The sequence below is a fragment of the Ovis canadensis genome, chromosome X (genome assembly GCF_042477335.2).
Source record: "Ovis canadensis isolate MfBH-ARS-UI-01 breed Bighorn chromosome X, ARS-UI_OviCan_v2, whole genome shotgun sequence".
Classification (NCBI taxonomy): domain Eukaryota; kingdom Metazoa; phylum Chordata; class Mammalia; order Artiodactyla; family Bovidae; genus Ovis; species Ovis canadensis.
The window spans coordinates 106,374,363-106,401,499 of record NC_091727.1 but is presented as its reverse complement, the minus strand read 5'-3'; the positions used below and the strand labels follow the sequence as shown (position 1 = coordinate 106,401,499).

The 27,137-nt window shown below is 45.2% G+C and overlaps 1 protein-coding gene and 1 long non-coding RNA gene across 3 annotated transcripts; one reads left to right on the top strand and one right to left on the bottom strand.

The window, feature by feature from the left end:
- Window positions 1-1,397: 1,397 nt before the first annotated feature.
- ATP1B4 (ATPase Na+/K+ transporting family member beta 4) lies at window positions 1,398-21,880 on the bottom strand. Of its 2 annotated transcripts, none has more exons than XM_070292054.1 (8): window positions 21,471-21,880; window positions 17,319-17,565; window positions 13,218-13,346; window positions 12,844-12,948; window positions 9,493-9,689; window positions 8,798-8,854; window positions 5,324-5,419; window positions 1,398-4,597 (listed from the first exon to the last, which is right to left on the bottom strand). In XM_070292054.1, the coding sequence occupies exons 1-8, from the start codon at window positions 21,531-21,533 to the stop codon at window positions 4,436-4,438; spliced, it is 1,056 nt and encodes a 351-aa protein (XP_070148155.1). In that variant the 5' UTR covers window positions 21,534-21,880; the 3' UTR covers window positions 1,398-4,435. The 2 variants fall into 2 exon arrangements, with proteins under 2 accessions (XP_070148155.1, XP_070148154.1); XM_070292053.1 differs by having other exon boundaries at window positions 17,307-17,565; window positions 21,471-21,728.
- LOC138931163 (uncharacterized) lies at window positions 6,069-18,405 on the top strand. The gene is made up of 5 exons (XR_011446428.1): window positions 6,069-6,294; window positions 14,711-14,966; window positions 16,034-16,135; window positions 16,453-16,553; window positions 17,174-18,405. It is a non-coding gene; the product is annotated as an uncharacterized lncRNA (long non-coding RNA).
- Window positions 21,881-27,137: the final 5,257 nt, after the last annotated feature.

The following is a 27,137-nucleotide window of genomic DNA, read 5'->3' as shown; positions in this document are numbered from 1 at the left end:
GGCTGGTTTATTGTGCTATTCTTTGTTGTTCCCTACATTGACACATTTATAATTAATCTCTTTGTAAATAAATCCTCTACCAATTATTCTATTTTGTCAACATGCTGTCTATTTCTTATTGGAATCCTAACTGATGCTATGGCTAATCAGGGGCCTGCAGAGAAGTATATCTTGAATACAGGGCTGTCAGACTGAGAGCCTACCACATCCTTCTTAAACCTTTTCGATCCCTCTATCAGCTTTTCTTCTTTCCTAGCCTACAACTAAAGAACTGTGTGAAGTAGGCAGGGCTGTTCTGCATTTCAACTCCATTTTCCTTGCCCTTTGCCTCCATCTATCCTAGCCCCCCTCACACCCCTCAGTACCTACACAGACACCCAAAATTATTTTCTGCCTGGATAAAATCACACTGTAAATCACACTTCTGCATGATTTGGTTAAACTGCTTTATCATGTTTGAAATTAGTAAGGAAAAAGGACTCTAACACAGAACCTAGATGGGGGAAATACACTGGGATCATAGACCTCCTCTCAGTCAAACCATATCTGCCTAGTAGACCTTAGCCCAGGGCAGCTTGCAAAGAAAGAAGGGGTTCCTACTGCAGCCTAGCCTCTGAGTCAAACAAGGGAATGGAAATATTTCTGTCTTTAGCTGCAATCACCACTAGAGATTTGCTCTGGGAGACAGTCTGTGGTCAGATGTGCCCTGAAGTCACTTAACTTGCAGTTTCTCTTTGAATTTCTGTTCCTTTTCCCTGCCTCAAAGCTTCTCGTCGCATTCTTCTCCTATGCAAACAAACAGAATAATTTATACCAGAAACTCAACCTTGATGAAGAAAGGCAGTTTACTCTGACAAAATAGTCTTCCAAGAAACTGGAGCATGAGTGTTGCAAAAGGAAAAACGCTTAGAAATGGAACAACTTTTAGTTTCATTCTCCTGTGGCCGAATCACAAGAGTCGGGAAAAAAAGATGGGAGGGAGAAGAAAAAAAAGTCTTAAACTAATAGGCTGTCAGTTGTCAAGTTTTCCACCCACATGTCTGCCCAATATTCCTGTGGGGAAATCAGTGGTACAGTTTAGAAAGAGGAAATCGTACACTCCTTTTTTATTTTAATTTATTGCTGTCAACATCTCCCCAAGACAATATTAATGTTTTCTACATGAAGATTCCCAGCAAACAGATGCCTAAGAAAGGTAACGTTAGAATAATAATTTCAAGGGCTAAGAAGTAAAAAAAAAATCCTAAGTCTAGCATGGACAAAAATCATGAAGGCATTTGGAAGTAGTATTTCTCATTGACAATCAAGTAAAACCGAGTACAGTGCAACAGATGGTATACAAATCAAATCCTGATACAGCACCATTTAGGGGACTATTTAAATTAATCCACTGGAAGTTTCTTCAATTGTTAGAATCCAGTTTTAATAAATACAATATCCAGTTCTGTATAATAAAGCTATTTTTAAATGGCCTGGCTGACATCCCCAAGTATCCTACTTCTATTCAATATTGCCTTGAAACTGTGGAAATGATGGATTCCGTTGAATGAGAAATACTGTATGACAAAAGATTCATAATTCCTTGTCTGTTTAATAGTCAACGTATTTAACAGGATCATGTATTATGTATAATATATAGCACCAGTTGAATTCCTGTGAAATGTTAACTATTCTAACTCAAATTTGACATATGTTTTAAAATGTTTGGGACATCTATCATTCATTGATTTTTTAAAAGATGGTACTTCCTGGTAAGCAGCAGCTCAGAGTAGAAAGAGCACTGGACCTGGAGTCAGATGCAATGCGGGTTGTTTTCACTACACGCTCTCTAAGTTCCTTTCCAGATCTACTGTTCTATTATCTGTTACTACTAAATCTTGAGACTTTGATCATTTGAGCTGACTGTTAGGAGGTTTTCAAGTTGTTATCTTCAAGTTGGTTTCTTTTTAAAGGTTAGTTTTGAAAGTCGAATTTGGTAAGGAAAGGAGTTGAGGGGAGACAGTTTTGTTGTTTTTTGTGTTTTCCACAAATCTGCTGTCGCATGTCTTTGAATCACTTGTTAATAGCAGTCAGCCCCCCCTTTACTGTCACTAAGAGTTGGAAAGGTGTGTGGGAAGGAGATTCCAAAGAGCAGCAGCAGTCCTTTCTGCCATAAGCCAAGAGAGAGGCGCTACCTGAGAGACCAGATTGCTGTGATATGTTTACATAAGTGGCTCAAATTCCCGTGATTAAATACCGTGGACTTTCTTAAGAGAGTTCACTTAAACAAATGTTGTTTTTGTCCTCAGATTTCCTTCTTCCCCAACCCACTTATATTTACAGCTCCACATCAGTGTCTGACAAGTAGAAATCACAAGCCTAAAATGTCCAGAATTGATCTCAACATCTTCCTCTCTAATCCTGCTTCACTCATGTATTCCCAGTCTTAATCGACAGTATCACCATCCCAGTGGTTCTTGCCAAGCTCAGAACCTCAGTGTCATTCTTGATTCCTTCTCCCTCACTGCCCATTCCCCAGTCTTGTCCCTCTGCAATGCACCCTTCACAATGTGGCTGCCAAAGTGCTCTTTCTGCAAAGGAAGTATGATCACAAAGCTTCCCTGCATAAAATGCTTTTGTTTGTTGTTGTTTAGTCACTAAGTCATGTCCGACTCTTTGTGACCCCATGGACTGTAGCCCGCCAGGCTCCTCTGTCCATGGAATTTTTCAGGCAAGAATACTGGAGTGAGTTGCCATTTCCTTCTCCAGGGGATCTTCCCCACCCAGGGACTGAACCCATGTCTCCTATGTGTCTTCTGCTTAGCAGGTGGATTCTTTACCACTGAGCCACCTGGGAAGCCCATAAAATGCTTTAATGACTCCTTTTTTCCTACTGGATAAAACTCGAAGGCCTCTTTCAGTACCTGTATGCCTTTCTAGCCCAGTCCACTGCCCCTCCCTGCCATTGCTCTGAGCCCTTTACATTCGAGTTACATGAGCTGCTCACAGTTACCCAAACATACCATGGTCTTTCATGATTGTGACTTTGCATGTAAAATTTCCTCTGCTACTTTCTCAGCTTGAGTTATTTTTCCTCATGTTCCCATAGCATTCCCACATACTAATATTAAAACTCTTGTCACACTATATTGTAGTTACTTCTTTACTTGTTTGTCTTCACTACCAAACTGTCAGTTCCCTGTTTTGGGAGAAGGTAAACACTGTAGAGGAGCTTCTGACTCTGGATATTTCCAGGTGGCCTTTAAGCTTGCTTTGGACCCTGAGACACTATACTCTTCTCTGACACTCTCTTTTTCTCCTGGTCCCAGCCCTCTTCCTAGTAGAGACAAGCAGCGGAATGGTCATATGGCCAAAGATAAGACAAAGCAGCCTGGCTGATCCACAACCTGGATAAACATCTGCCTCATACCATTTTTTTAAGAAAATGAAAAGCTGGCTAATGGGACTTGAATATAGGGTGGCCTGGCAGGAGATTTCTGTCTTACCATGTATCAGTTGGGAGACCCTGACTTCAGTCCCCAAAGGTGTAGCAGAGGGTGTGAGAGGGTGGTCAACACACCCATCCCTGAGGTCTCAAAAGAGCATCACACTGCTGGCAAACAAATAGCCCAAGAAGAATTAGGTGGTGGAGATCATCCTTGTCTTTTCCTTTGCCTGAAGCAGAGACAACCTTTCTACAGGAACATTTGCCTTTGGAAGACTACACCATAAAGCAAGGAATCTAGTAACAGTCACATCCACGTGGTAGGTGTTCTCCCCAGTTGCACTGGGCCTCACCTCCCCAAAGTAGTCATAGGGAAAGTCTATGTTCTGGTCTATCCCAGAACAACATCCAGTTATCAGTGACTTCTGTTCCAGTTGGAGATAACCTAGTTGGTGAAGCAGTATTTAGTTGCCCAGGAAAGCCTATTTCACAAGCACCCTTGGATACAGAGTTCCCTGGGCATGGTGGCCCTAGGTGTATTCTGGATTGGTCTGCTTGGTGATTCTTAGGGCAGGACCTTGCCAGGCAGGTTAACAAAAAGGGTTAGTTATCAGCCTGGTTGGGAGGAATCTCACCTCTAAAAACAACACATTTTTAGAAAACATGATGAATTTATAATCATTACAGAAATTGTCCTTCATGGCTACTGTGAATTTTATCAGATACTATGTTTATGCTACAATAAGACTTCTAGCAGCAAGTATGGATTTTAGTTTTAACTGGGGGAAAAGGAAACGAATATCATCTATTTGTCATCAGGAGAGACTACCTTTAAAAATCAAATAGTTCCCACAATGCCATTTTGTACATATGTCAAAGGCAAGGAAAAATGGTCTACTGTCTCAGGTGTCCATCTGGCTGTGTCCTGATTGAGGAAAAGAATTCAGGTGCTACCAGGGTAACATGAAATAAAACAGAAACAGAACTGGTGGGAGTGGCCCCCCGAAGTTCTTAGGTTTCTATGTTTAGAGTAAAGATTACCCTACCCACAAAACGATCATTGATGACGTCATTTATGATGCCTTTGCCCTTCAGCTGGCACTGCACAGGCACCGCTTGGTTCTTCACTACATCTGTAAAGTGCATTGCCACCAGCGGGGAGGTGTAGTTAACCTGTAGATGGAAGAACAATGAATTCCAAGTGGGGGGGAGGGGAGGGGGCATGGGGAAGGACAGCAGGATGGATGTGATTGGATGGTCAGTGCAGGATGGAATAACCTCCACAAAGGAGACTGCAAATTCCATGATGCCAAGTCACAGGTGGCTGAAGCAACTGAGATGCTCTCTCTGCCCTGGGACTGGGGGGAAATGACACGTTTCTCTCGTAAGTCAGTGTCAGTTGTCTGACTGTCCTCTGGGGAGAAGAAGTTCTAACTCAGCAGGATATGGTTTTCTGGGTATCAGACCATGAATCAAACCAGAACTAGTACTTATTAAGTCTCCAAGCTGGCGTTGAAGCCTTCACTGCCCCAAGACTCCAAGCACGAGAAAAAGGAACCCGATTATTTGGACATCATTGAGTGCAACGCTAAGTGATTAGTCTGCTCCTGGCTCTGCCACTAATTAGCTGTGTGACCTTGGGCAAGTCACTCCTCTCTCTGAACCCTCATTTTTCTATCTGTAAACTGAAGGAATGAGGCCACACCATGTTTGAGATTCCTTCAGATTTGGCAAGGAGCGGTTGGGATAGGAATTGGTGGAGTGAACTCCTGGTCTGGGCCAGCAGCTGTTCACCCCGTTGCTATTACTACCTGCTGCTCCCTGATTCTCATTGATCCCAGCCAGCCCTGCCTCTGAGCCCTTTTTGACAGCAAAGACTAAAGGGAAGTACAGACTTACATGAGTCAGTTTGCCATAGTAAGGGTAGTAGCGGAGGTCAAAAGAAGCCGACTCTGGGTAGTAATTGATGGATCGGATGTCATTTTCGTCACCTCTCTGTAAGTAGAAGCAAGTATGTATCAGGTGCTGGGTCCCTGAGTTGGAGGCTGAGCTAAAGGGGCCTGAGGCCCAGATAGAAACACTGTGTGTGCATCTCAGGAAGATCAGGAAAGCAGAGTGAGGCATAGCTCAGGCCAGACTTATTGCCAGAGGAGTGTTTCCAGGTAAAGACTGGGCTTTGGCTTTGCAGTTCAAAGAATTCTGAATAGAAGGCCCAGACATGGGAGGATGAAGGTTCTCAGTGTAGCTCTGTGCTGGCTCCTAGGAAACTCAGGCGGAAGGGCTCCGAGAGGCTCCAAAGGGCTTGCGGTACCTGGTGTTGCTCTGGCAAGAGGGCCTACCATGTCAGCCCCTCTGCAAAGAATCATACTGGACCTGGCACCCAGCCTTGGACTCTGGAGCCGAGGCAGGCGTAAATTAGAACATGCTCTGTAAATCCCACTCTGCAACACCATGCACATGGTGTGCTCAATTCCGGTGGAGGTCAAACCAGGTGCACAGGGACACAGCCTGGACATGGCTCACCTAAACGCATGTCTCTGACCACATTCTCTGAGGGGCTTCATTAGAGGGGGTGGGGTCAGGAGGATAAGCAAAGGGGGAATGACTAAATAAACAAGTTTACCCTCATTTAACTTCTATGTAGAGTACATCATGTGAAATGCTGCGCTGGATAAAGCACAAGCTGGAATCAAGATTGCCGGGAGAAATATCAATAACCTCAGATATTCAGATGACACCACACTTATGGCAGAAAGCGAACAAGAACTAAAGAGCCTTTTGATGAAAGTGAAAGAGGAGAGTGAACAAATTGTCTTGAAACTCAACATTCAGAAAACCAAGATCATGGCATCTGGTCTCATCACTTCATGGTAAATAGATGGGGAAACGATGGAAATAGTGAGAGATTTTATTTTATTGGGCTCCAAAATCACTGCAGATGGTGACTGCAGCCATGAAATTAAAAGATGCTTGCTCCTTGGAAGAAAAGCTATGACTGACCTAGACAGCATATTAAAAAGCAGAGACATTACTTTGCCAAAAAAGGTCAGTCTAGTCAAAGCTATGGTTTTTCTAGTAGTCATGTACGGATGTTGAGAGTTGGACCATAAAGAAAGCTGAGCACTGAAGAACTGATGCTTTTGAATTGTGGTGTTAGAGGAGACTCTTAAGAGTCCCTTGGACTGCAAGGAGATCCAACCAGTCCATCCTAAAGGAACTCAGTCCTGAACATTCATTGGAAGGACTGATGCTGAAGCTGAAACTCCAATACTTTGGCCAGCTGATGTGAAGAACTTACTCATTTGAAAAGACCCTGATGCTGGGAAAGATTGAGAGTAGGAGGAGAAGGGGATGACAGAGGATGAGATGGTTGGATGGCATCATCAGCTCAATGGACATGAGTTTGAGTAAGCTCTCGGAATTGGTGATGGACAGGGAGGCCTGGCGTGCTTCACATGGGGTCACAAAGAATCAGACACAACTGAGCAAGTGAACTGAACTGACCCTCATCATAGTATGTCAGGCAGGGCTTTCTGCCCATGCGTTAGGTTTGCCCTAGATAGCCGAGGTCTGGAGGTTAGTAAGAGACAAATAGTGAATCACTACTAGCAAATCGCTCACTCGGGTCATGTGATTACTTCTATCAATATACTATAATGGCTTAGTATAAACTGAACTCTCCTTCATTTATTCTAGTAATTACTTCATCCTGCTTGACTTCCACAAGTGGGTGTGGATTTGACCAGTATTAATTATTATAGAATGTATAATGACTCAATTTTTTTTAAAAAAAAAGACAGTTCTCAGCAAGGTTCGATGTAAGCTGAAAAATGAATGGCTTCCACTAGGGAACTCTCAGTTCATTTCAGTCGCTCAGTCATGTCTGATTCTTTGTGACCCCATGGACTGCAGCACACCGGGCTTCCCTGTCAATCACCAACTCCCGCTTGCTCAAACTCACAGCCATCAAGTTGGTGATGCCATCCAACCATCTCATCCTCTGTTGTCCCCTTCTCCTCCCACCTTCAATCTTTCCCAGCATCAGGGTCTTTTCCAGTGAGTCAATTCTTCCCATCAGGTGGCCAAAGTATTGGAGTTTCAGCTTCAGTATCATTCCTTCCAATGAATATTCAGGACTGATTTCCTTTAGGATTGACTGGTTTGATCTCCTTAGGGAACTCTAAGCAGGACTCAATCCAGTTACTATGCTAATTTAAGACTGAGTTCATCTTCATGGTTTATTTATATATTCTAAAAAGTAATGAAATTTATTTTTGGTGAATGGTGTGTGGAATCAGTTCCACCATTTGTAGTCACACCTCTCATGTGTGTATGTTTATACATGTTCACGTATATGTGAACAGAATGAATGTCTTTCCTACCTTGGTCACTGGACAAGCATGGCCTGACCTTTCAAAGCGCATCTTCAGTGTCATCACCTCCCATGTGGAACTAACATTTCCTTCCTTTATGTCCCCACTGCATCTGTATTACTTGACTGCCTTGATTTCAGAGACAGATTCATATTTCTCTTGGCACTCCCAACACCAAGCAGAGTACCTGGTACTTAATAAGTGATTCATAAATTCTTGTTGAATGTGAACTACTGCTGAATAAATGCCACCTTTTGTTGCTTTCTGATCTGCCACCATCAAGACTGGAGTTTTGAGCGGCATTTCTGGTACTGAGAATGGGATTCCCTGGCTTCACTTATTTGTAAGACATCTGCCCAGGACTGGGGGGTACAGTGGCTGTTAGCAAACAGGAGGCAGCTACTGCCAGTTTAAGAAGCAAACCCAAGATCTAGGGCTTTTTCCTACAAGGGAGCTAATTGGCACAGATGAGATAGGAGTTAATGGTCCCTTGAAGGACAGTTAATTAGCATATTAATGGAGTTCTGTTTATACTTCCTTTGTAGTCATTTGCTATTGCAGCACCCAGTGCCACTGGTCATTGCTGCAAAAAGTGAAATTCAGTTTTAAAACCAGGGACTAATGACTCTAATGAAAGCCGCTTGTTTAGTTCAAAGAAACAAGTAATTAGAGCTAAAAGCAAAAGTGTAAACAGAATCCCAATTAATGACTTGGCACATTGTTGTTCCCTGCTGTGGCCCTTAGCTGAGGTTCAGTCCTTGGCTTTCACAGGTATAAATCAGCACACACACACACACACACTACACACACGAATACACATGAATGGAATGCTTTCTGGAAACAGGGAGGACTGAAGGTATAAATGGAGGCGTAGTTATGAAAAGATTAACCCTTTCCCTGACCCTTAGCCAACCGTCCAGGTTAAGCCCTTGGAAGAGATGACCCACCTTTTTGCACGAAACAGGTGTGCTAACAGTACTTATTCAAAAGGGCACTTTACCTGAACTTTGCAGGAAACCTTCACAGGGTCTCCACGCTCAGGACGAAAGCCAACAATCTAGCAAAAGAAAAAAAATTAACAGATTTGACAGTAAAAAAGTAGGGCTTTTCTAAATCCCCCCAGAGTCATCACTTCTTTAGGCACAAACTTGATCTATTTGTCCTCTCAGAAATGTTACAGAAAGCAGAAGATGCAAAATATCTTCAAAGCTACACAGCTCAGCTTACTCCTTGTTTTATTTGTGGCTGATATTCATACAATGGCAATTGCAGCAAGATTATCCTGAAGGTGTAAAGAACGTAATGGTGTCAAGAGGACAGCATGCCTGATAAGGCTCTGCCACCCCAAGGCATGGCGGGAGAGGAGGAAAATGCGTTTCTTGTGATATAAGAATTGCCCCCCACACCACCTTCATGTCAGTCCCCTGTGCCAAACAGTTCAAGATCTCATTCCTGATACAGGCATCCAAGGGCAGGTTCAGGGGTGCTGGAGAAGAATCCAAATAGAAAATGTTCAGGGAGAAAAGGAATTATTACTTGGTCGGTTTATCCAGGTGTTTGTATTACTGATGCTCTTGGTAAAAATGGCCAAGCCTAACAGTGTATAAAGATAGAACCCAAGAGACGTGGAGTGGCCAGGGCCTTCCTACCCAACTCATTCACTTTTCATCACCAGAGTATCATGGGCCAATATACCCGGTTCATCTTTAGAAGGATGCAAGGCTGTCCAGTAGAGTAGCCAAAAGTTGGGTCTTCCAGGCCAGAGCAGTTTTTCAGGAAGGAGCGCTTAAATTGGCAGGCCTTCTTGTCTTCATCCTCATCACCGTCTTGGATGAAGTACTGGCCCGGGGGACAGTCTACATTCATTTCCTCTTGAAGACTGTCATTGTAACCTAAAGCACGTAGGGGTGGCAAAGGGTCACGTTAGGTGCTGCAGAGAGGGCCAGGTTTTCAGTAGTTCTCCCTGGCTTCCTTTCCCCAGCTTACTTGTGCTCCTCTGAAAGCCCACTCATTCTGTCTTAGAGCCTGTGACCTGGCATCAGGGGCCCCAGGCCCTTCAACAACATCTCTCCAAGAAGCCTTCTGGGCTAGTCCCCTAGCCCACTTGGATTGCCTGTCCCCTTGCTTCTCATTCTCTTGGAACTTCTTCCATATCCATCTCTGGATTGTATTATATTTGTTGCTTTATAACTCTTCTCTATTTTCCATTATTTCTTTTCTGACATGGTAAATTGTAAACGTGGAGGGCTGCCTCTTCTATTAATACTTCTGGGAGAGGAAGAGGCGCATAGTAGGTGGATTTGGGAAGAAGGATTGAGTCATATCAAGGCATGGGGTATACATAGAAGCAAAACACGGGGGTTATATCTCTTTAAGTTCAGTCTAGGAAACCTCTCTTTGAGGTTGATCAGAAGCACCCAATGCAAGAAGGTGAAAACTGTGTTGTGGAACAGGAGGAAGCGGGAGGAAGAAGAGGAGGAAATAAACCAGCTCATTCTTTATAGAGGCAAGTTAGCGCTGAAAAATAGAAACTTAGGTTGAAAGACAGGAAACAATGACAAACGTAGGGTCTCCACTGAGAGGTTGAGGGGGTGAGGGCTTGTCTGCTGAGAACCGAGGCACTCAGAGTCAGTGTCCCTTTCCTTGCGTGGAATTTAGCTTGTGCACAAGGTACACGTGGCTTCCCTGGTGGCTCAGCTGGCAAAGAATCCGCCTGCAATGCAGGAGACCTGGGTTTGATCCCTGGGTTGGGAAGATCCCCTGAAGAAGGGAAAGGCTACCCATTCCAGTATTCTGGCCTGGAGAATTCCACAGACTGGGGTCCATGGGGTCGCAAAGAGTCTGACACAACTGAGCGACTTTCACTTTCAAGGTACAGGTATCAGGGAGAGGGCTGAAAAGGTCGGCCTCTGAGCTGACTGGGCTACTAGATGCATAGAACTGGGCTTTAGAAATGACTACATTACTCCCAGTTTGGTTCTCAATGATGAAGTCCAGTTAGTCCTATTAGATCCAGCCTCCATGCATTTATGTTCCAAGTAGCTCAGTTTTTCAGAGGAGATTGTGCCACCAGAGGTAAAACTCCAAAAGTACTGCTGGACCCTTATCTAGACAGACTGTGACTTGGGCTTGATATTAGAAGCAACTGGGAATTTTAAATTTATTCTATTAAATTTTAAATCTTAGTTATGGCTAAGCTTTTATTTTTCCTTTGACAAATCTACATTCAATTCAAGGTTTTGTTTTAATCTCTCTCTTTTTAAAATCTTTTTTTGAAGAACAAGAACTATGTTCAAATAACTTTCTAAATAGAAACTCTAATCACGTGTTCTTTGTTTCTCTTGAGGGTGCTCCTTTAAAAATAATGTGACATGGGCATGACCCTTATTGCAAAATCTCTGTCCTCACAGGAATGAAATTGATACTCTGGGATGTCTATTTCAGAGATGTGTTCCTTTTAAACAGGGCATATTATCTACACTTAGGAACTAAAAAATCCAATGCTTTTCCTAATGTCCCCCACCTCTGTCATCAGGTCAGAATTGATATTTCTGCATCTGCTGTCTTAGAGCAATTTCCTCAGCAGAGATTCTGATAGTACATTTGCAATAGCTCACAAGCATTTTGAAAGAAGAGACGATATTGTGCTGGCTATGATGCCCAAAATATTTTGGGGAGCCAAAAAATGGGACTCCATGGATTCAAAAAGAACCATGCCCCTCTCATTTTACAGGTGAGGATTCTGAATCTCAGATTTAATCAAAATGACACTGATACAAAGCTGAGTTTCTAATTCCTGGTCATATGGCAGCAGCAAAGAATTGTAAAAAGCAGCACTTCTCAAGCTTTAAAGGGTGTAAACACCACCTGCAGATCCTCATTCAGCAGGTTTGGGTAGAGCCTGAGACTCTCCCTTTCCAGCAAACTCCCAAGTGATACTGATGTTGCTGGTCCCTGGCTCACACTTTGAGTAGCAAGGGTGTCAAGAACAGAAGCAAGGGTTTAAATTGAAACACTGGTTCAGCTACTGGAAAACTTTGATCAGATTTCTTCCCCTTTCTGAGCCTCAATTCCCCCATTTGTAAAATGGGGACAATAGACTCTGTGATGCAGGGTTAAAGTTCAGTGACAACATTTATGCATTTAAACAAGGCTTCCTATCACATAAGAAAATCCTCTTAGTTCAGTGCATGTTCTGTAGGCCACCCCTATCACTTGGCTTCAGCCAGGCCAGGACAACCAGTCTAACTGGCTTTTCCCCCACAAATAATAGGTGCAGTTGACCCATGGATTTACTTTGATAGCTGGAGAAATACAGAGACTGTGGGCTCTATGTTTAACCTTAACCAAGCTGCTACCTCAGTTTTCACCCTGTGTAAGGGCTTCTCAGAAAGCCATTCATTTGCCCCTGAGAACGTTATCTCATGATACTATAGAGATAGGCATCTTGAAAACACTGGCTATCAAAATGTTGGAGTGAGTGCCACCCAGAGGTTTGTCCTCCAACTCCCTTTTGGACTGCTATTTAAATAAAGAGCCTTAAATAAAGGCTATTTAAGAGCCTTTAAGATGGATCGTCTCCAAGAAATGAATTCTCTCACCTTGAGAAAACACAAGAGATAAGAGTCTTCCAGTTCTGGAGAACACTCTCCTTTTCTCATCACCACCTGCCCCCACACCCCAGAATTATCTTTTGTAATTGATCATTATTGAGCCATCTGGATATGTCCAAGACATAACTAGGTGCTCTAGGGTATTCCAGAAGAGAAAGCAAGTTCTCTGTCCTAATGAACTTATCACCTTACTGGTTTATATGCTTTCATATAAACATATAACTTACCATCTTTGGCTTTATATGCTTTAAGGCAACATACAATCACAAACCACAATAGTTTTGATTGTATCTACAGGTGCTGAGGGGGATGCAAGGTAAGGGAAAATCAGAATGGGCAGTGTTAGTTAAGACTGGGATTTCAGAGCCAAGTGATTTTTGAGTTCCCACCCATCACCTTTCCAAAGATATTCTCACCATTCAGAGGCACTTACCCTGGAGAAAGCCATTTAGACTAATCACATAATGCTGCCAAGTGTCAGGTTCAGAAACGTTGAAGTTGAAGTTAAGGCTATGGGCGAAGGGTCTGATCATAACTCCTGGCAATGAAAACAAGTCTTGGATATATTAACCCGTTCTTGGGATAATTTTTTGTATCGATTCCCATGAAACCATTCCCCCCAACCCCCTCCCAGGCAATCAAAATGAAAAGGACCATAATCTGCCAAGTACCATTTTACTTTTACTCCTAATAATTGAATCCCTAAGTCATTACCGGGAAGAGCCAAAGTTAATTGAGGCCAAACATGCTGTGCAAGCAGATTTCTGTCCAGGGTGTTCGGACAGCTCAGGGTATTTGGGCACTCACCAGGAGGCTTCACCCTCTCAGTGAAGGTCGGCATGTAAGGACTGATGGTCAGAAATAGCGTGTACATGCAAAGGGTGATCACAGCAGCCAGGGAGGCATAGAAGAAGAAGTAAATGACTAAGATCAGGCCTGCAGAAAAATCAGAGGGGAGGGGGGTCAGTGCTGGCCAATAAGCCCTGCATTTGCCTTTGAACTCACGAATCAGAACCAGCGCTAACACGTGACATGGCTTTTTTTGTAATTCCCCAGATTCAGTATGTCCTTGCTTATTCAGATTTCACCGATTTGAAATTGGTGAGAATTGCGTCAGAGGTCTGACTGCAGTTTTACCTTTACAGCATCTCCGATGGAAGGGCTTGCTGAGCAAATGATGACCATGAACGAGATTACAGGGGAACAGAGTTTGAAGTACTGCAGAAGGCAAATTGCTTGGGAGTCCTCTGGTCTATGGGCGATATCCTATGTACAAATCATTCTCTGCTATTCATTAAAGCAGGTGTCCTAAAGAGTTCTAGTCACTTGGTTCCAGTGATTATATATATTTGCAAGTGACGAAAACAGCATTTCTTTTCACATAGCCCATAATTCAAACTTTTGCTTCATTTCCACTGGACTTGCCTTTAATGAAGGCAAAGCAAGGTTTCACTTTATGTACTTCAAATCTTATTCATGTTTGGCAAAAGTTTAAGTGACTCTGATTTCAAAAAGAACACTAACACAGGATGGGGAAGGAAGGAGGGGGCAACTGTACTTATTGATAGCTGCCACCTGTGAGCTCTAACTGTGCACTTGGCAAGTTATAGAACTTTTGGGCACCCCCGATTCCTTGCAGATAAAACAGTGATAAGTTTAGCACTTCCCTCGTATTCTGATCTGTGTCCCTAACAATATTTGAAATTCAGCCTTTCCTTCCATCCTGTGCTGATGCTACCATTTCCTAGCTGTTGGATGTTAGACATGCTATTTACCTCTCTGTGCCTCAATTTCCTCATCTGTAAAATGAGGATAATAATAGTACTGACTTCTTAACATTGAATGATGCATATAAATAGCATAGCACAGGGCCTGGCAGACACTCAGTGCTCTATATATGACACTCTTCATCACTGTTAATATTATTATTGCCATAGTTTCCAGAGGCACAGTTGTGTGAATTCTCCCTCTGTGGGCTGGATCAGGACCAGGTTTGCCCCGGGATTAGGCAGCACAGAATGAGTGAATAAGCATGCCCCTCTTTGGGGCTGTCTCAGAAAATAGCATCTAACTCTTCTCACAGCAGTGACATGATGTCAGAACTATGGATTTGAACCATATCATGAGCTGGAAACTGGAACAAACTACCTAACTCTGCTGTACCCCAAACCAAATCCAAATGTCAATTTTTAAATTGAACCATGAACCAAATAAAATTAACGGCCCCCAAAAGGAGTCAGGAAAAGGAGAAAAAAATTCCTTAGGAATTTAACTGGAGGTGAACCTTTATGTTTTCTAAGATGCACTAAAACGGAACTGGAATATGAACACCTCACTTCAGCTGGAGTCCCCGGAGAAGAAACAGCAGCACCTTGTGTGCCTGTGGTATTTGGCTGGTGCCCACTGGCTGGCCTCATGGGATGTGCCCTCTGCCTCCTCCTCCATTCTCCATTGCTCTACCCCTGTCCTCATCTTGGCAACCCATCCACAGCCGGAACCATCCTGGGGGACCAGAAGGCTCAGTTTCATGGATGAAAGGAAAGCAATAGAAGACAGGTACATTCCCCTGGAGACATCTTCCTTCTTGCCCAGGATGTGTGGCTGGGAAGCTGTAGATGGGAGAATGGCACTAGCAATGTGTCCCCTCGGCTTTGCCCAGGAGTCTGTGCCCTGGAGCCTGTGATAGGCTGTCTCAGCTACACTGTACCACCCCCACCCCCACCCCCAGCAAAACCAAGCACTGTACCCACCCGAACCCATTGATCCCTCCAACCTTTTCTGCTCCAAATATCCAAATTTTACTTGGGCTGCTCCTCTAGGTAATCCAGTGTTCGCCCCTGAATGCCCCACCCAAGCTTGGATAGACAATTATATCTTGAATAGACAAGATACCCGCAATCCCAACTCTTCAGTCCTTCCACTAAAATACCCCATCAGGTCCTGAGGCCCTTACCCATCAGGGCCTTGCTCACTGCTAGAGTTCATGAAGACAGTGTGGTGTTCTGGCAAGAGAAGGAACTCCAGTGTTCATCCAACCTGGGTTTGAATCCCAGTCCTACCACTTATTAACTGTCACTTTAGGTAAGTTACTTACTCTCTCTAAGCCTCAGTTTCTGCATCTGTAAAATGGGGGCAATAATATTACTACCTCATAGACTTCTGATCAGTACCCAATAAAATAACATATAGCTCCTATGAATAGAAGTTGCCCAGCTATAAGAGGAAAAGCCCAGAATATAATAACAGGCTGGATAAATATGTCTGTCCTGTTGGCGTCCAGGCTGGACAGGGTTAGTAAGTGCTTAATTGGCACCTAGTTCTCAAGCAAGAGGACAGCAAGGCATGTGGTGGCCTGGGCATCAACATCACTATTTGCCCTTTGCCCAGGGTTAGCCTTCTGAGACCCGCTTCCCAGAGGCCTGGATGTGCAGTGTCCCCACTGCCACATCTCCCCTGGACACTCGAACCTTCCTCCCTTGTCCCCATGTATTGGCTTGTGGATTCTTTTCCACAGGCACAATTTGGGTCAGCTTATCTGGTTAAGTTCCAATGGATGTTTAAGGGTTAACACAGGGCTTCCTCTCCCAGACCACACTTGCATTTCACAAGGCCTGTTTTTCCAGTCCTCTTTAGGCAAGCCAGAGACAGCTGTGCCCCTTTTGGAGCCCCAGTGAGTGTCCTGCATTTGTCTGCAGCTTCCAGAATGTCGGAATGTTCCTTGAAAGGTACATTTGTTCCAGTCTAGAGTTGAGAGTTCGAGGGATGGGCAGGGGTGGGGCTGGGAACTGAAGAGGGGTGAAGGGAGGTGGGTGTTGTTTGGAGCCCCACACCTGCTATTCCCAATTCCAGGAAGCGGGGCTGGCCGTTTCACCCTGACTGAGCTGAACTAGAAACATCAGCTACAAAGGAGAGAATTCTCAGTTAAAGGGGCCTTTAGAAGGCATGGACGTCAACTTCAGCAATGTAGACTCTTGGCACTGGGGGACTCTTATTTCACGCATAGACTTATCTGTTTTTTCTTCCACGGGTTAACTGAGTTCAGACCAGCAGCTGCTCTTTTCCTGGGATGTGCAGAGTGTGGCGAGTATGAATTTTACCACAAGCTAAATCTCCTGAGAAGCATCAGCATTAAGAGTTCAAGAGGTGAGTAGGAGGGACCCTGGGAGAGGAGTGCTAGGGAAGCTGTGAAGTAACAAGTGGTGGCTGCATATGGATCGCAATTCTGCCGTGGATCAAGAAATACAGGAGCTTGGGCTTAAATCGCTAGAAATGATCCCTTTAACCCATTTCTCTCTTAACACCCTGGAGCCGTAGAGCACCCACAACCTGGGGCCAGTGGCAGCCCTAGCTATCCTTGTCTGACATTATGGGGTGAAATGATGAGACTGTACAAACACTTGGTCAGGTTAGCAGGGACCTGAGTCTCGTATCCTAGGAATAGTCTTCTGCGTAATACTTTCGATTTTACCATGTTCATATCTTATCAGAGTCTCAGGCTGCTCCTGTGAGAGAGAAAGGGAGATACTGCTTCCCTTGTTTAGCAGGTGAGGAAACTGAGGCTCAGAGAGGATAAATGATGAGCCCAAAGTTACAGATAGAAAATGATAGGGCTGGGGCTTCCATAAAATCTGTGCTTTTTCATCTCATTCTTACTGTCTTTCTGCACTACAAAATGCTGTTGAGCCCAGTGGATTTCAGCTACACAATCGTCTGTTCACCCACTTGGAGTTTGTTCTGATGAGATCTGCCCATTATTTCCCTAGGCGTTGATCCGGTTACATGAAGAGCTAAGAGAAGTTTGCAGACAAGCCCATCCAACGTGTGGTAAAGGAGTCCTGGACGCCAAGCCGAAAGCAAAGGACACCCGACTGGGGCATTGGGACCACTGGGACTTACTCCAACTCTGACCTGTTCGGGCCAGAGATGTCCTTTTCTCCGGATCCCACAGGTATTCATTCACAATCTGCAGTTTCCGCCACCAGGCACTGTCTGTTTCCTGACTGTGGCTATCTTCTTCCTCCTTCTCCTCCTCTTCTTTCTCCTCCTCTTCTTCCTCCTCCTCCTCCAAATCAGGTACCACCATCACCCTAGCCTCCTCTTCTGCTTCTTCCTCTTCATCCGCTAAGTAGTTCTGGTTCACTTCATCCTGATCATCCTGAAACAGTGACAACACACAACCCCTTTTTTTGGAAAAGAAAATTTCCCATGGCACATCCCACCAGTCAAAATAAATGAAAAACAACTCAATATTTGGAGATGCTTCAGATGTCCACTTATCCAGAAACATACCTGTTGTTACAAGAGGCAGATTTCTTTCTCTCTGTTCTCTTGCAGGAAATATTCTTTCTATGACCCATTTTGACCCAATATTCTTTCCATAGAGGTGCAAGTGTTATTCTCAGCTGCAGGCATTTGGGCTGTTCCCCTAGGACTGTTCATGTCATTACTCTGTCCTGGGGCCATGGCTTCCCGTTAACTTTGGCCTGTCAGGGCAGACTGAGCTCAACACTGGAGGATGGAGGAGTTTTAGACACTTGTGTCTGTGATGCCACATTCTCAGTCCACGGCAGCTTTGTCCTAACACTCTGGATGCTTTCAGCTGCTCACCCTCACCATCCTAAGTTGTGGCTAAAAATAGCTTAGAATAGACATCAGGAGGAAAAGCCAGCTGCTGTACCCCCCCTCAAAACTTAGACTGTCTTCCTCACAGAAAAAAGAGATTAGGGGTGCAGTTTTTGCTCCTTCTCTGACTATTGCCCACGCTGGAACCTCTGCCTGCCAGAAGCAGGTTGGACAGACCACCTGAGGGCTGGGACAGCAACTGACATTTCCTTCGCCTTTCCCACCCCCAAGCCCATACCCTTGGCAGAAATCTGGGCACGTAGGAAATGCTCAGCACATATTTGTTGATTGACTGATTGCAGCCATTACTTGAGATCTGAAACTGTAATCTTCTCCAAGTGGTTCTAAGAAAATTAAACAAAAAAGAGAAAAACCCAGACTTCACCAAATGGTATTTCAAATGCCTCCCAGCCACAGGCTGGCGAGTTGGATCTCTGCTCTTTGTGGGTCTGCCAAGGCTCATTGCAGCAGCAGAAAATGAGGCCACCCTCCCTTCTCTGTGCTGTCCAAATCTGAAGAGCGGCAGGGCCTGTGCACCTGTTGGGGGGATGTGTCCAATGATAGAGGCCAGGGGCTCCATGCCGCCCTCTCCCTGCCTGATTCCTCAAAGGCCATTTAGAGGACACTCAGCTGAAAGGGCTGACATGGGGGGCGGGGTGGGCCAGAGAGCTGGATTGTTCAGGATCCATAAAAGTGATGCAGAATGACAAGGCTCTACTCTCAGCATTCAGTCTGCCCAGTGCTGTCTAGCTCTTGATTACAAGCACTCTTGAATTGCTCTCGAATTTGTTCAAAGGTACAGTCTTATGTCACACGTGTATCAGACCTGACGGGGACCTTGAAGATTCACTTGTCCACGTGAGGCCCAGAGAGGCAACAGGATGTAGCCAGAATCACGCAGCTAGTTCAACGATAGAACAGACTCCGAACCCATGTCTCGCAATATCCCTGACGATGTTTCTCCCCTACCACTCTGAGCACAAGAGCTGAGAGGTGGTTGAGCAGACTGACAGAGCACAGCAATGTATTAGATTCTGTGTTCCCAAGAGGCTGAAGGTGCTCACAACTGGAGATCTCTAACTCTGACAAGGACTCACGGGGTAAGGCTTAGGAAAATAAACCCCCATCACTCAATGTTGAACGGATTAATGCATGTTCTTAAATCTCTTTCACTTGTGTGTGAACATAGGTACCCATTTGACCTCCAGAATTACATTCTGAGCACCTGGGGTGGGGGTGGGTGGGACGGGGCATAGTTTCTAACTCTTTGATGGCCCTCCACAGCTTGGAGCCTGCAGCTAGGTAACCAGTGGGCACGGAACAAACATCAGTGATAAATGCCTGGCTGAAAACTCCTGAACCATGCCCTCGCCTAGGCGCTCATCCGGACTGTAGTGGGTAGTCAGTCATCCTGGCCTCCAGAGAATCTGATGTAACTGAAAATCTTGGAGAATTTGAAGTATAACATTTCAAGGTGAAGGAGTTTCTATTCCCTTTATGTTTTCGGGAAAATCTCCTTTCCTCTCCTAGTCGCCTGTTTTGCCTGCCCTCCACCCCTGCTCCACAGAGGAGGCAGCTGGCTTTGGCCTCTGCCTGATCTTATTTGTAGATATGAGCTCTCACGATAATCCCATTAAAGATGGCTTGTCATTAAAGCTTTACCCTCCCAGGAAGAATTAACCTTCTCAGAGCTAATTTCCCCACAGCTCTCACACTGCCTGGGCTTCAGGAACTGCAAATATCTTTCCCCCTTGCCCCAGCTTCCAGGTATAGAACCTCACACTGTACAAGAGGGGCACTTTGGGGGGAGCTCAGTGTTTCATGGAACCCAGTAGGGAATCCTTTTGTAATGAGAGGGCCTGTTTTTGTCTGTTTCCTAAAGTGGCACTGACCTCCTGTGATAGTGTGTGTGAGTGTGCAGAGATGGAAGAGTGGGTGTGTGCTGGGGCCGTGGTGTTGCCCTAAAAGGAAAGAGTCTGAAGGGCAGAACATGGCTCCATTTTGAGCATTCTAAATATATAAACATATAAACAAATACATAAACAAACAGTATGACCCGGAAGATAAATTTGTGCCCTGCCTTGAGTGACACCCTGTAAACATTCGAATGGTTGATTAATTTTGAAAGAGACATTAGCACACAATTATTCACTGCATCAAATCCTCTCTTTGTAAACATGATCAAGTGTTCCCGATAAAGCAAGATCCCCTGATGCATTTAAAATCCAAAATGAGGGACAGATAATTAAACTTGTACACAACACTTTAGCAGCATTATAGAGAAAAGAATCCAAATAAGGAATGATTTTCTATGCCTTATAGACTGTGACTGCTCTGAGAACTGGAAGGGACTTTGGGGAAGGTCAAAAGAGAGATTCTACAAACCGTGGCTAGAAAGTTACGAGAAGCCCTCCACAGGTTGGTATGGGGTTAGAATTTGTGTCTTCCTCTGCTGGCTGTTGAGAGTCTCCAGTTAGCTCCTTGGTTGGGGAGTGGCCATTCACCAAGAAAAATGGATTAAGCTTTGTTTCTTCCTGAGGCTCAGATCATAGCCCTCTCTGGGGGAGATTTCAGAATATACTTCCCAGCAAAAAAAACACTGCATGTGGCATATACTCATGATTTCTAGCAAAGTAAATGCAAGGAAACTTTGGGTTCAAAGACAATTTTAATGCACCCTGGAGATAAATGGTGACATTGAAGGTGGGGTGTGTGAGTGTTGGGCAGGGTGGGGTGGCAGGCAGGAAGGCCATGGGTGCTGGAGGGTTAGGGAGTTGCATGCTGCAAATATGAAAGAGCATAGGATGAGAAGTGAGGAAACCTGCATTCTCACTTCGGCTTCTCCAGTAAATGGCCAGTACCTCCCGTGCCCTGAGCCACAGCAGTCTCCTTTACGTGATGAGGGATTCTAGAGAAACGATGTCTAGGACTGCTCCCAGGCTCTATCTAGTATTCCAGGGTTTTAGCTATAGCTTGGAATTTCAGCTTTAGAAAAAGAGTAGCTGGGTTCCTCAGAAGCTCCCACCCAAAGGGACTGAGACAACTGGGTAGGCAAATGCCTTTCATTTCCTCTTTCCCTTCCCTTCTCTCTTGGCTCCATTTCTTGCTATTGGAGTGAAACCTCTACTCCCAGACTCCAAAAGGTCTGTTCAAATTCTAGACGCCCACAAAAACATTGTAGAAGACACCCTCATTCTCTGGCATCTCCCCTGGCCCTTATCTTTGTTGCACAGGAGGAGGGCTTCCTCCTTCAGTCTAGCCATTCAGGGTGCAATGGGGTCCCAGGAGTCACTGCTCATGCTTGAAACCCTGGGCTTCCTTAAACTTCACTGTTCCTGCCCATCCTAAAGAGAAGCAGCCGTGAGTCATGACCTACACACCCCCCACCCAGCCCATTCTGAAGGGACAGCAAAAAATATTCTGCTTCCCAGGACTCACAAGTCTGTAGCGATAACCGTAAGGCAAGGCCGGGGCCCTTCTGGACCGGAGCTGCCTTCTCATGGCTGTGCAGTGGGCAGAGGCGCGGCAGAGGCAGACGAGTGGGGGAGAGCTCCGGAGCTGTTGCTGGTACAGGAGACACTGGTTGCTGGGGCTACTTGGCGCCTAGTAAAAGTGAACCCTCCTGGCATGAGCCCTTCCCCAAAATAATCTAACATGCCCCTCTCTCATTGGTTGGCCCCTTCTCTGAATCAAAGGAAAGCCCTTATGGAAAAGCAAGCTCATCATTACAGGGAGGGGGAGATATTCTGGGTCACAAGGATGAGCGACTCACCCCCGCCCCCCCGCAGCTTCACGTCTTCCCTCTCCCTGCCCTTCTCTAGCGCCTGAGCTACTATGGGCCCAATGGCAGTCTTCAGTTGTGTCCTTCTCAGTTGAGAGCTGGATATCAGTGCATGCAGTGGGTGGGGCCTGGGTGGGAGTTGGGGGTGAGGGGAGTTGGCCAAGAATAACTTTCTTTTTTCATAAGGCTGATCTCATGCAAAAGGATCTAAGGTGTCAGGAAAGATTCCCTTTGCTCTCCCCACCTCCCCCGCCCCACACTAAGCCACCTATAATATTTTCCTTATTTGTGTCAATCAACCAGCCCCTTAAATATGGATTATGCATTTTAGAGGCCAGGCTCCTGCTTGCCCCCGCCCCCCACCAAAGAGGGCCTTGGATATAAAGAAACCTTTTTTCTCTTCCACATGTCAGAATGTCCCCATCAGCACTGCCCCTCACACACACACCCCTCGGAATCCTGGCCAAATTTCTGTAGTGGTTGAGATCTATATTTATCCCTTAGCATCAGGGCAGGGAACAAGCCAGAACTTTGCAGTGTCGGTTTCCCAGACATATATAACTCCTGAAGCCAATGTGGATCCACCAAAAGAAAAATTAGTAGAAACAGCCAAGAACATTGTATAGCAGTTTTTGTCTGTTTGGTTCACCCCATTGGAGCCTGGGTAGTTAAAAGGCCTAGGAGGAATATATGATCCTTCACAAATCCCTCCCCCTCCCATCACACCCAGGTGACTGAGAATGTTGCAGGCATTGAGATTCTGGGCATATTGATAACCAGGAAAATTAGCCCAACCACTTAGAAACTTCCATTTATTCATAATGCCAAACCTAGGCTGTTCTGATGAAGACAGCTTCAATAGTGGCTAATTTAAAATAAAGACTCCATTTACTAGAATGTTACTACTCAGGATTCTTCTTCAACAGAGTCTCCTCTGATACCCTCACTTGACGAGAAAGAGAACACTGACAAAGGAAAGAGAAACTCATTCCTCTTTTGGGATTTTAATGAAAGCAAAATATATTCCAGGGGTTACCCTGGACATTGCGCTTTACCTCTTATGCTTTCTCCACTTGAACTTTGTATGTGATTCCTGATGTTAAGTATATGAGAAACTTGAAGCTCTTGGAAGCCTTAAAAACCAAACAAAGGATAGATACATTGGTCTTGTGTTACTAAGGCAGAAAAAAAGTGTACAGTTATGTTAGCAAGATTTAAAAAATCAGGAGTAGGGAGTAGCATTATGCACGGTAGCCAAGGTACGGAAAAAGCCTGAGTGCCCTGTCAACAGATGAATGGACGAGGAAGGTGTGATGTATGTACATATATATGATGGACTATTTCTCAGCCGTGAGAAAGAAGGAAGTTCTGCCATTAATAACAGCATGGATGGACCTTGAGGGCATTGTGCCAAGTGAAATAAGTCAGACTGAGAAAGACAAATGCTGTGTGATCTCACTTATATGTGGAATCAAAAACTGCCAAATTCATAGAAATCGACAGTAGAGTGATAGTTACCTGAGGCTAGGGAGACATGGGGGAATTGGGGAGATGTTGGTCAAAGGGTATAAACTTCTAGTTTTGAAATGAATAAGCTCTGGAAATCTAATGTGTGGCCTGGTAATTGCGGTTAATAGTACTGAGTTATATACTTGAAAGCTGCTAAGAGAGTAGATCTTCCGTGTTCTCATCATAAAAAAGAAACAGTAATTATGTGATGTGCTAGAGGTATTAGCTTGCCCTATGGTGGTAATCATTTTGCAATATATATGTGTATCATGGATAAAATCACGTTGTACACCTTAAACTTACGTAATGTTGTATGTCAGTTATATCTGAATAAAGCTGAGAGGAAAAAAACCCACAGTAGGAGACAAAAAGGGGTTTGGATTAATGTGAACTCAGGTAACAAAATGTTCCATTCTCCAGAATCTCTCATTCCCTAGCATTCTGGGTGATTTTGGGTTTGCCATATACTGAAGATACTTGCAATGTACTTAGCCCAGGCTGCCTTCTGGAATGCCAGCTGTTGGGTGGGGTACAATAACAAAATCCCATAGGATCTCAAAGACAGAAATCTGTCTGAGCTCACACTCAGAAGACTAAAGGAGAAACCATTCCTGCCAATTTTGGGGAAAAAAGCAATCTGCTTAACAGGACAGCAGACTGGAGCCAGAAGTGACCAGTGGAGCTGCAGATCAAGCAGTGGCTACAGAGGCGAGAGAGGAGGGAGAAGGGAGAGGCTTTGAATTTGATACCGAGTTCAGAGGCAAATGATTCAAGTCAGTCCTTGTGCACAGATGTTAGCAGCTGCTTCTGTAAGCCCTTTTTCCTGCTTGCCTGCCTCAGTCAAACCACATGGTTGCTGACGGGGAACAGAAACAATCTTATGGACCTGGTCCTCCTGTTCCCAGGAAGGAAGAGAAGGTAGCGCTTTTGAGAGCTTGTTTCCTTTTGCCACGGGAGAGGCTAGTTTCTGGCATCTGTTCTTGTGAGCTATTTACACAGTTGGGTGGGGTTGGAGGTTGGGGTGTGTCCCTGCCTGGAGTTTGACTAAGTCCTCGGGGAGACTCTAGAAGGTCATGTGCAGTGGTATTATGAGTACTGCCTAGAACCCCAGTCTCTCCCATGACCTTGAGGACTCTGAAGTCACGGGTGAGGGAACTCCAGGCTGGCCGAGGAGCTGAGGCTGCCATGAATGCTGCCCAGCATAGGGTGTCAACTTCAAAATTCGTGGAGGAGGGGGAACTCATTCGACACTGCAAAGATCAGGGAAGGCTTCCCAGAATAGGCGGGGTTTGGGCTGAACCTTGAAGGGCAGTCCTTCAAGCTGGAAAGGCTTTGATGATGCCAGTATGGTCCCGGGTGCCCAAAGTTCCCCTCCCGAACAACTAGCCTCTGAGTAGTGGCCAGCAGGCGTGGCCAGCGGGCTCACTGGCTAAGGCCAAAGGGTTTCTTTGACCTGAATGGTCCAGATAATGGCCCCGGATCCTTATTTCGCTGGGTTCCAGGAAGAACCCTTAGCACATCACATTCCTGAGCAGTTTCCATCTGTCGAGTACAGTTATACAGTAAGAGATGCTTTCATTTCGAGGGATTGAGGGCCCTAAGTTGGTGACTGTATCAGCCTAGACCCCTGGGGGAAAAATGAAGGCTTGGGAAATAGTGAGGTCCTTGTGGAGTTTCAAGCCTATTTCCAGTGGCTAAAAGGCACTAATGAGTATAATGCAGGCAAGAGATGTTGGTTCAAACAAACAACTAATTGGAATTAAGAGAAGAAGTGTGCAGAGGCCCCTAATGAATGGATATGCTAATTGGTCTTCTTTGCTAGCCCCTTGGGCTTTGGCTGTGACATAGACTAGCCTATTAGACGCCTGCTCTGTAATAGCTGCTGAATGCTGGGGCCCTTTATTGCCATGGTAACATTGATGTCGAGAGTCTAGCTGAGCCCCGGATCTCTTAATTTACTACTCAGGCGGCTACAATTCTTTGGGTTTTATTATTCTTCGTGCCCCGGGTGCCAGAGTGGCAGTGAATCATGCTTATTCATCCTCTGCACCGCCCACAGTGTCTTTGAATAAGTCAGGGTGTCTCTTACTGTGGGTGATGAGCAGATTATTAAGTTCGAGCCTATTTCTGCCTTAGCTGCACTAGTGCCTCTCAGAAACCAATGTACCTCTCTAACCACTTGCTTCCTTGCTGTGTCACATGGCTTTTGGCAAGCTGAGTGATGGCACTGCAGTGGGCCCACGGCAGCCCAGCCTCCCAGGAGCTCTGTGCTTGCCTGCCGGGTGGGGTGGGGTGGGGGTGGGGGAAGCAGAGCAATACAGGTGGGACAGCAGCAGCTGGGAGAGTGATCCTTGCAGACCCACGCCATCCAAAGGGGGCAGTCAGAGGGGGAGGAGGGTCACTTCAGAGAAGATCCTGTCTGGGCACTGTGGTGCTGGAGGTTTCAATCTCTAGGGTCGGGGGACAAGCCTGTCTAGAAAAGGAGATCCCTTATTCTGAGTGACTCCAGAGGAAGGGAGCAGCCCCCTAAAGCCAGGAGTTACTAGGAGGATGGATTTCGCTTTATTTTATAAGAGATCATTGTGGGAAGAACAATGCTGGTCACAGGCACCAGCTGCCTCTGAAACTTTTGCGTAGCTTTATCTGCAGCATTGTTGTTGTTTAGTCCCTCAGTCGTGTCTGACTCTGTAACCCTCCAGGCTCCTCTGCCCATGGGATTCTCCAGGCAAGAATACTGGAGTGGGTTGCCTTTTCCTTCTCCAGGGGATCTTCCTGACCCAGGAATTGAATCCAGGTCTCCTGCCTTGCAGGCAGGCAGATTCTTTACCTCTCAGCCACAACGGAAGTCCCAACTTGTCACTGGAGCTGCCCAAACTTTGGTCTCTGAGTAAGAGCTGTTCTGATTATTGCGGCCAGGGGGTGAAGTACTACTAGTACTAGGTACTAGGTTTGCTAGATGAACTCTTAGGACTCCTCCAACTATGGAATCTTTTGTGTCTATATATGACGTTGTTTAATTTGTCAGGACATATGCTAAACTTGGATGATACTTTATATGTATGTGTGCTTGCTTTAACAGCACATGTGCTAAAATTGGGATGATATTCTATATGTGTTTGTCTGTGTCTATCTCCAGCCAGAGATGAAACCTTGCAACAGGTGCAGAAATATTTTCCTGACACCCCTGTCACTAAGAAACGGGCAACCTGAAGCTAAAGATAAAGCATTCAAATAACCCCCTCCCCAGTGACAAATGACTCTTACTAGCAGGAGAGAGTCTTGGTTTCTGTGGTTTTGTTTGTTTTCTTTTTTTCATTTCACTGCAGCATTTGACTGGGCATCCTCATGGGAGAATTGGCAGACTAGAGAAAACTGCAGGCTACACAAATTTGGAGCACCTTTACAAGGTTTTTCTTTAATTGTTGTTGTTGTTCCTGTTTATTGGGAATGGAGGGTGTAGGGTGAGAGCGAGAGGTTTTCTTGACCTAACTAGAATCTAAGAGGTAGCATTTTCCCCTGTGGCAGGCTGGACAGAGCACTGTAAACCTAAAGGCAGTCAATCAAGTGTGCAAAGCACAGAAAGAGGCTGTTAAGCAACACCGGTCTTTTTCCACCAAAGCCTGCAAGCCTGTTGATTATCAAGCAGCAGCCTTTCCCCACACAAAGGACAATGATATTAATCCAACCTGAACCCACTCTGGATTCAGCAAGCACCAGTCAGAAATCACAGTGGCTCTCAGCTGCCTCTTAAATCAAAATCAAATTCATAAGCAAGAGCTTAAGGTCCCTCCATCAACATCCCTGTTCGGTTACTC

Coding starts and splice junctions, on each gene's coding strand:
- ATP1B4 (XM_070292053.1), bottom strand. CDS start 21,533: ATGAGAAGGCAGCTCCGGTCCAGAAGGGCCCCGGCCTTGCCTTACGGT. Junction 17,566..21,470: donor ACGGTTATCGCTACAGACTT/GTGAGTCCTGGG, acceptor TCACTGTTTCAG/GATGATCAGGATGAAGTGAA. Junction 9,690..12,843: donor TCTAAATGGCTTTCTCCAGG/GTAAGTGCCTCT, acceptor TACGTGCTTTAG/GTTACAATGACAGTCTTCAA.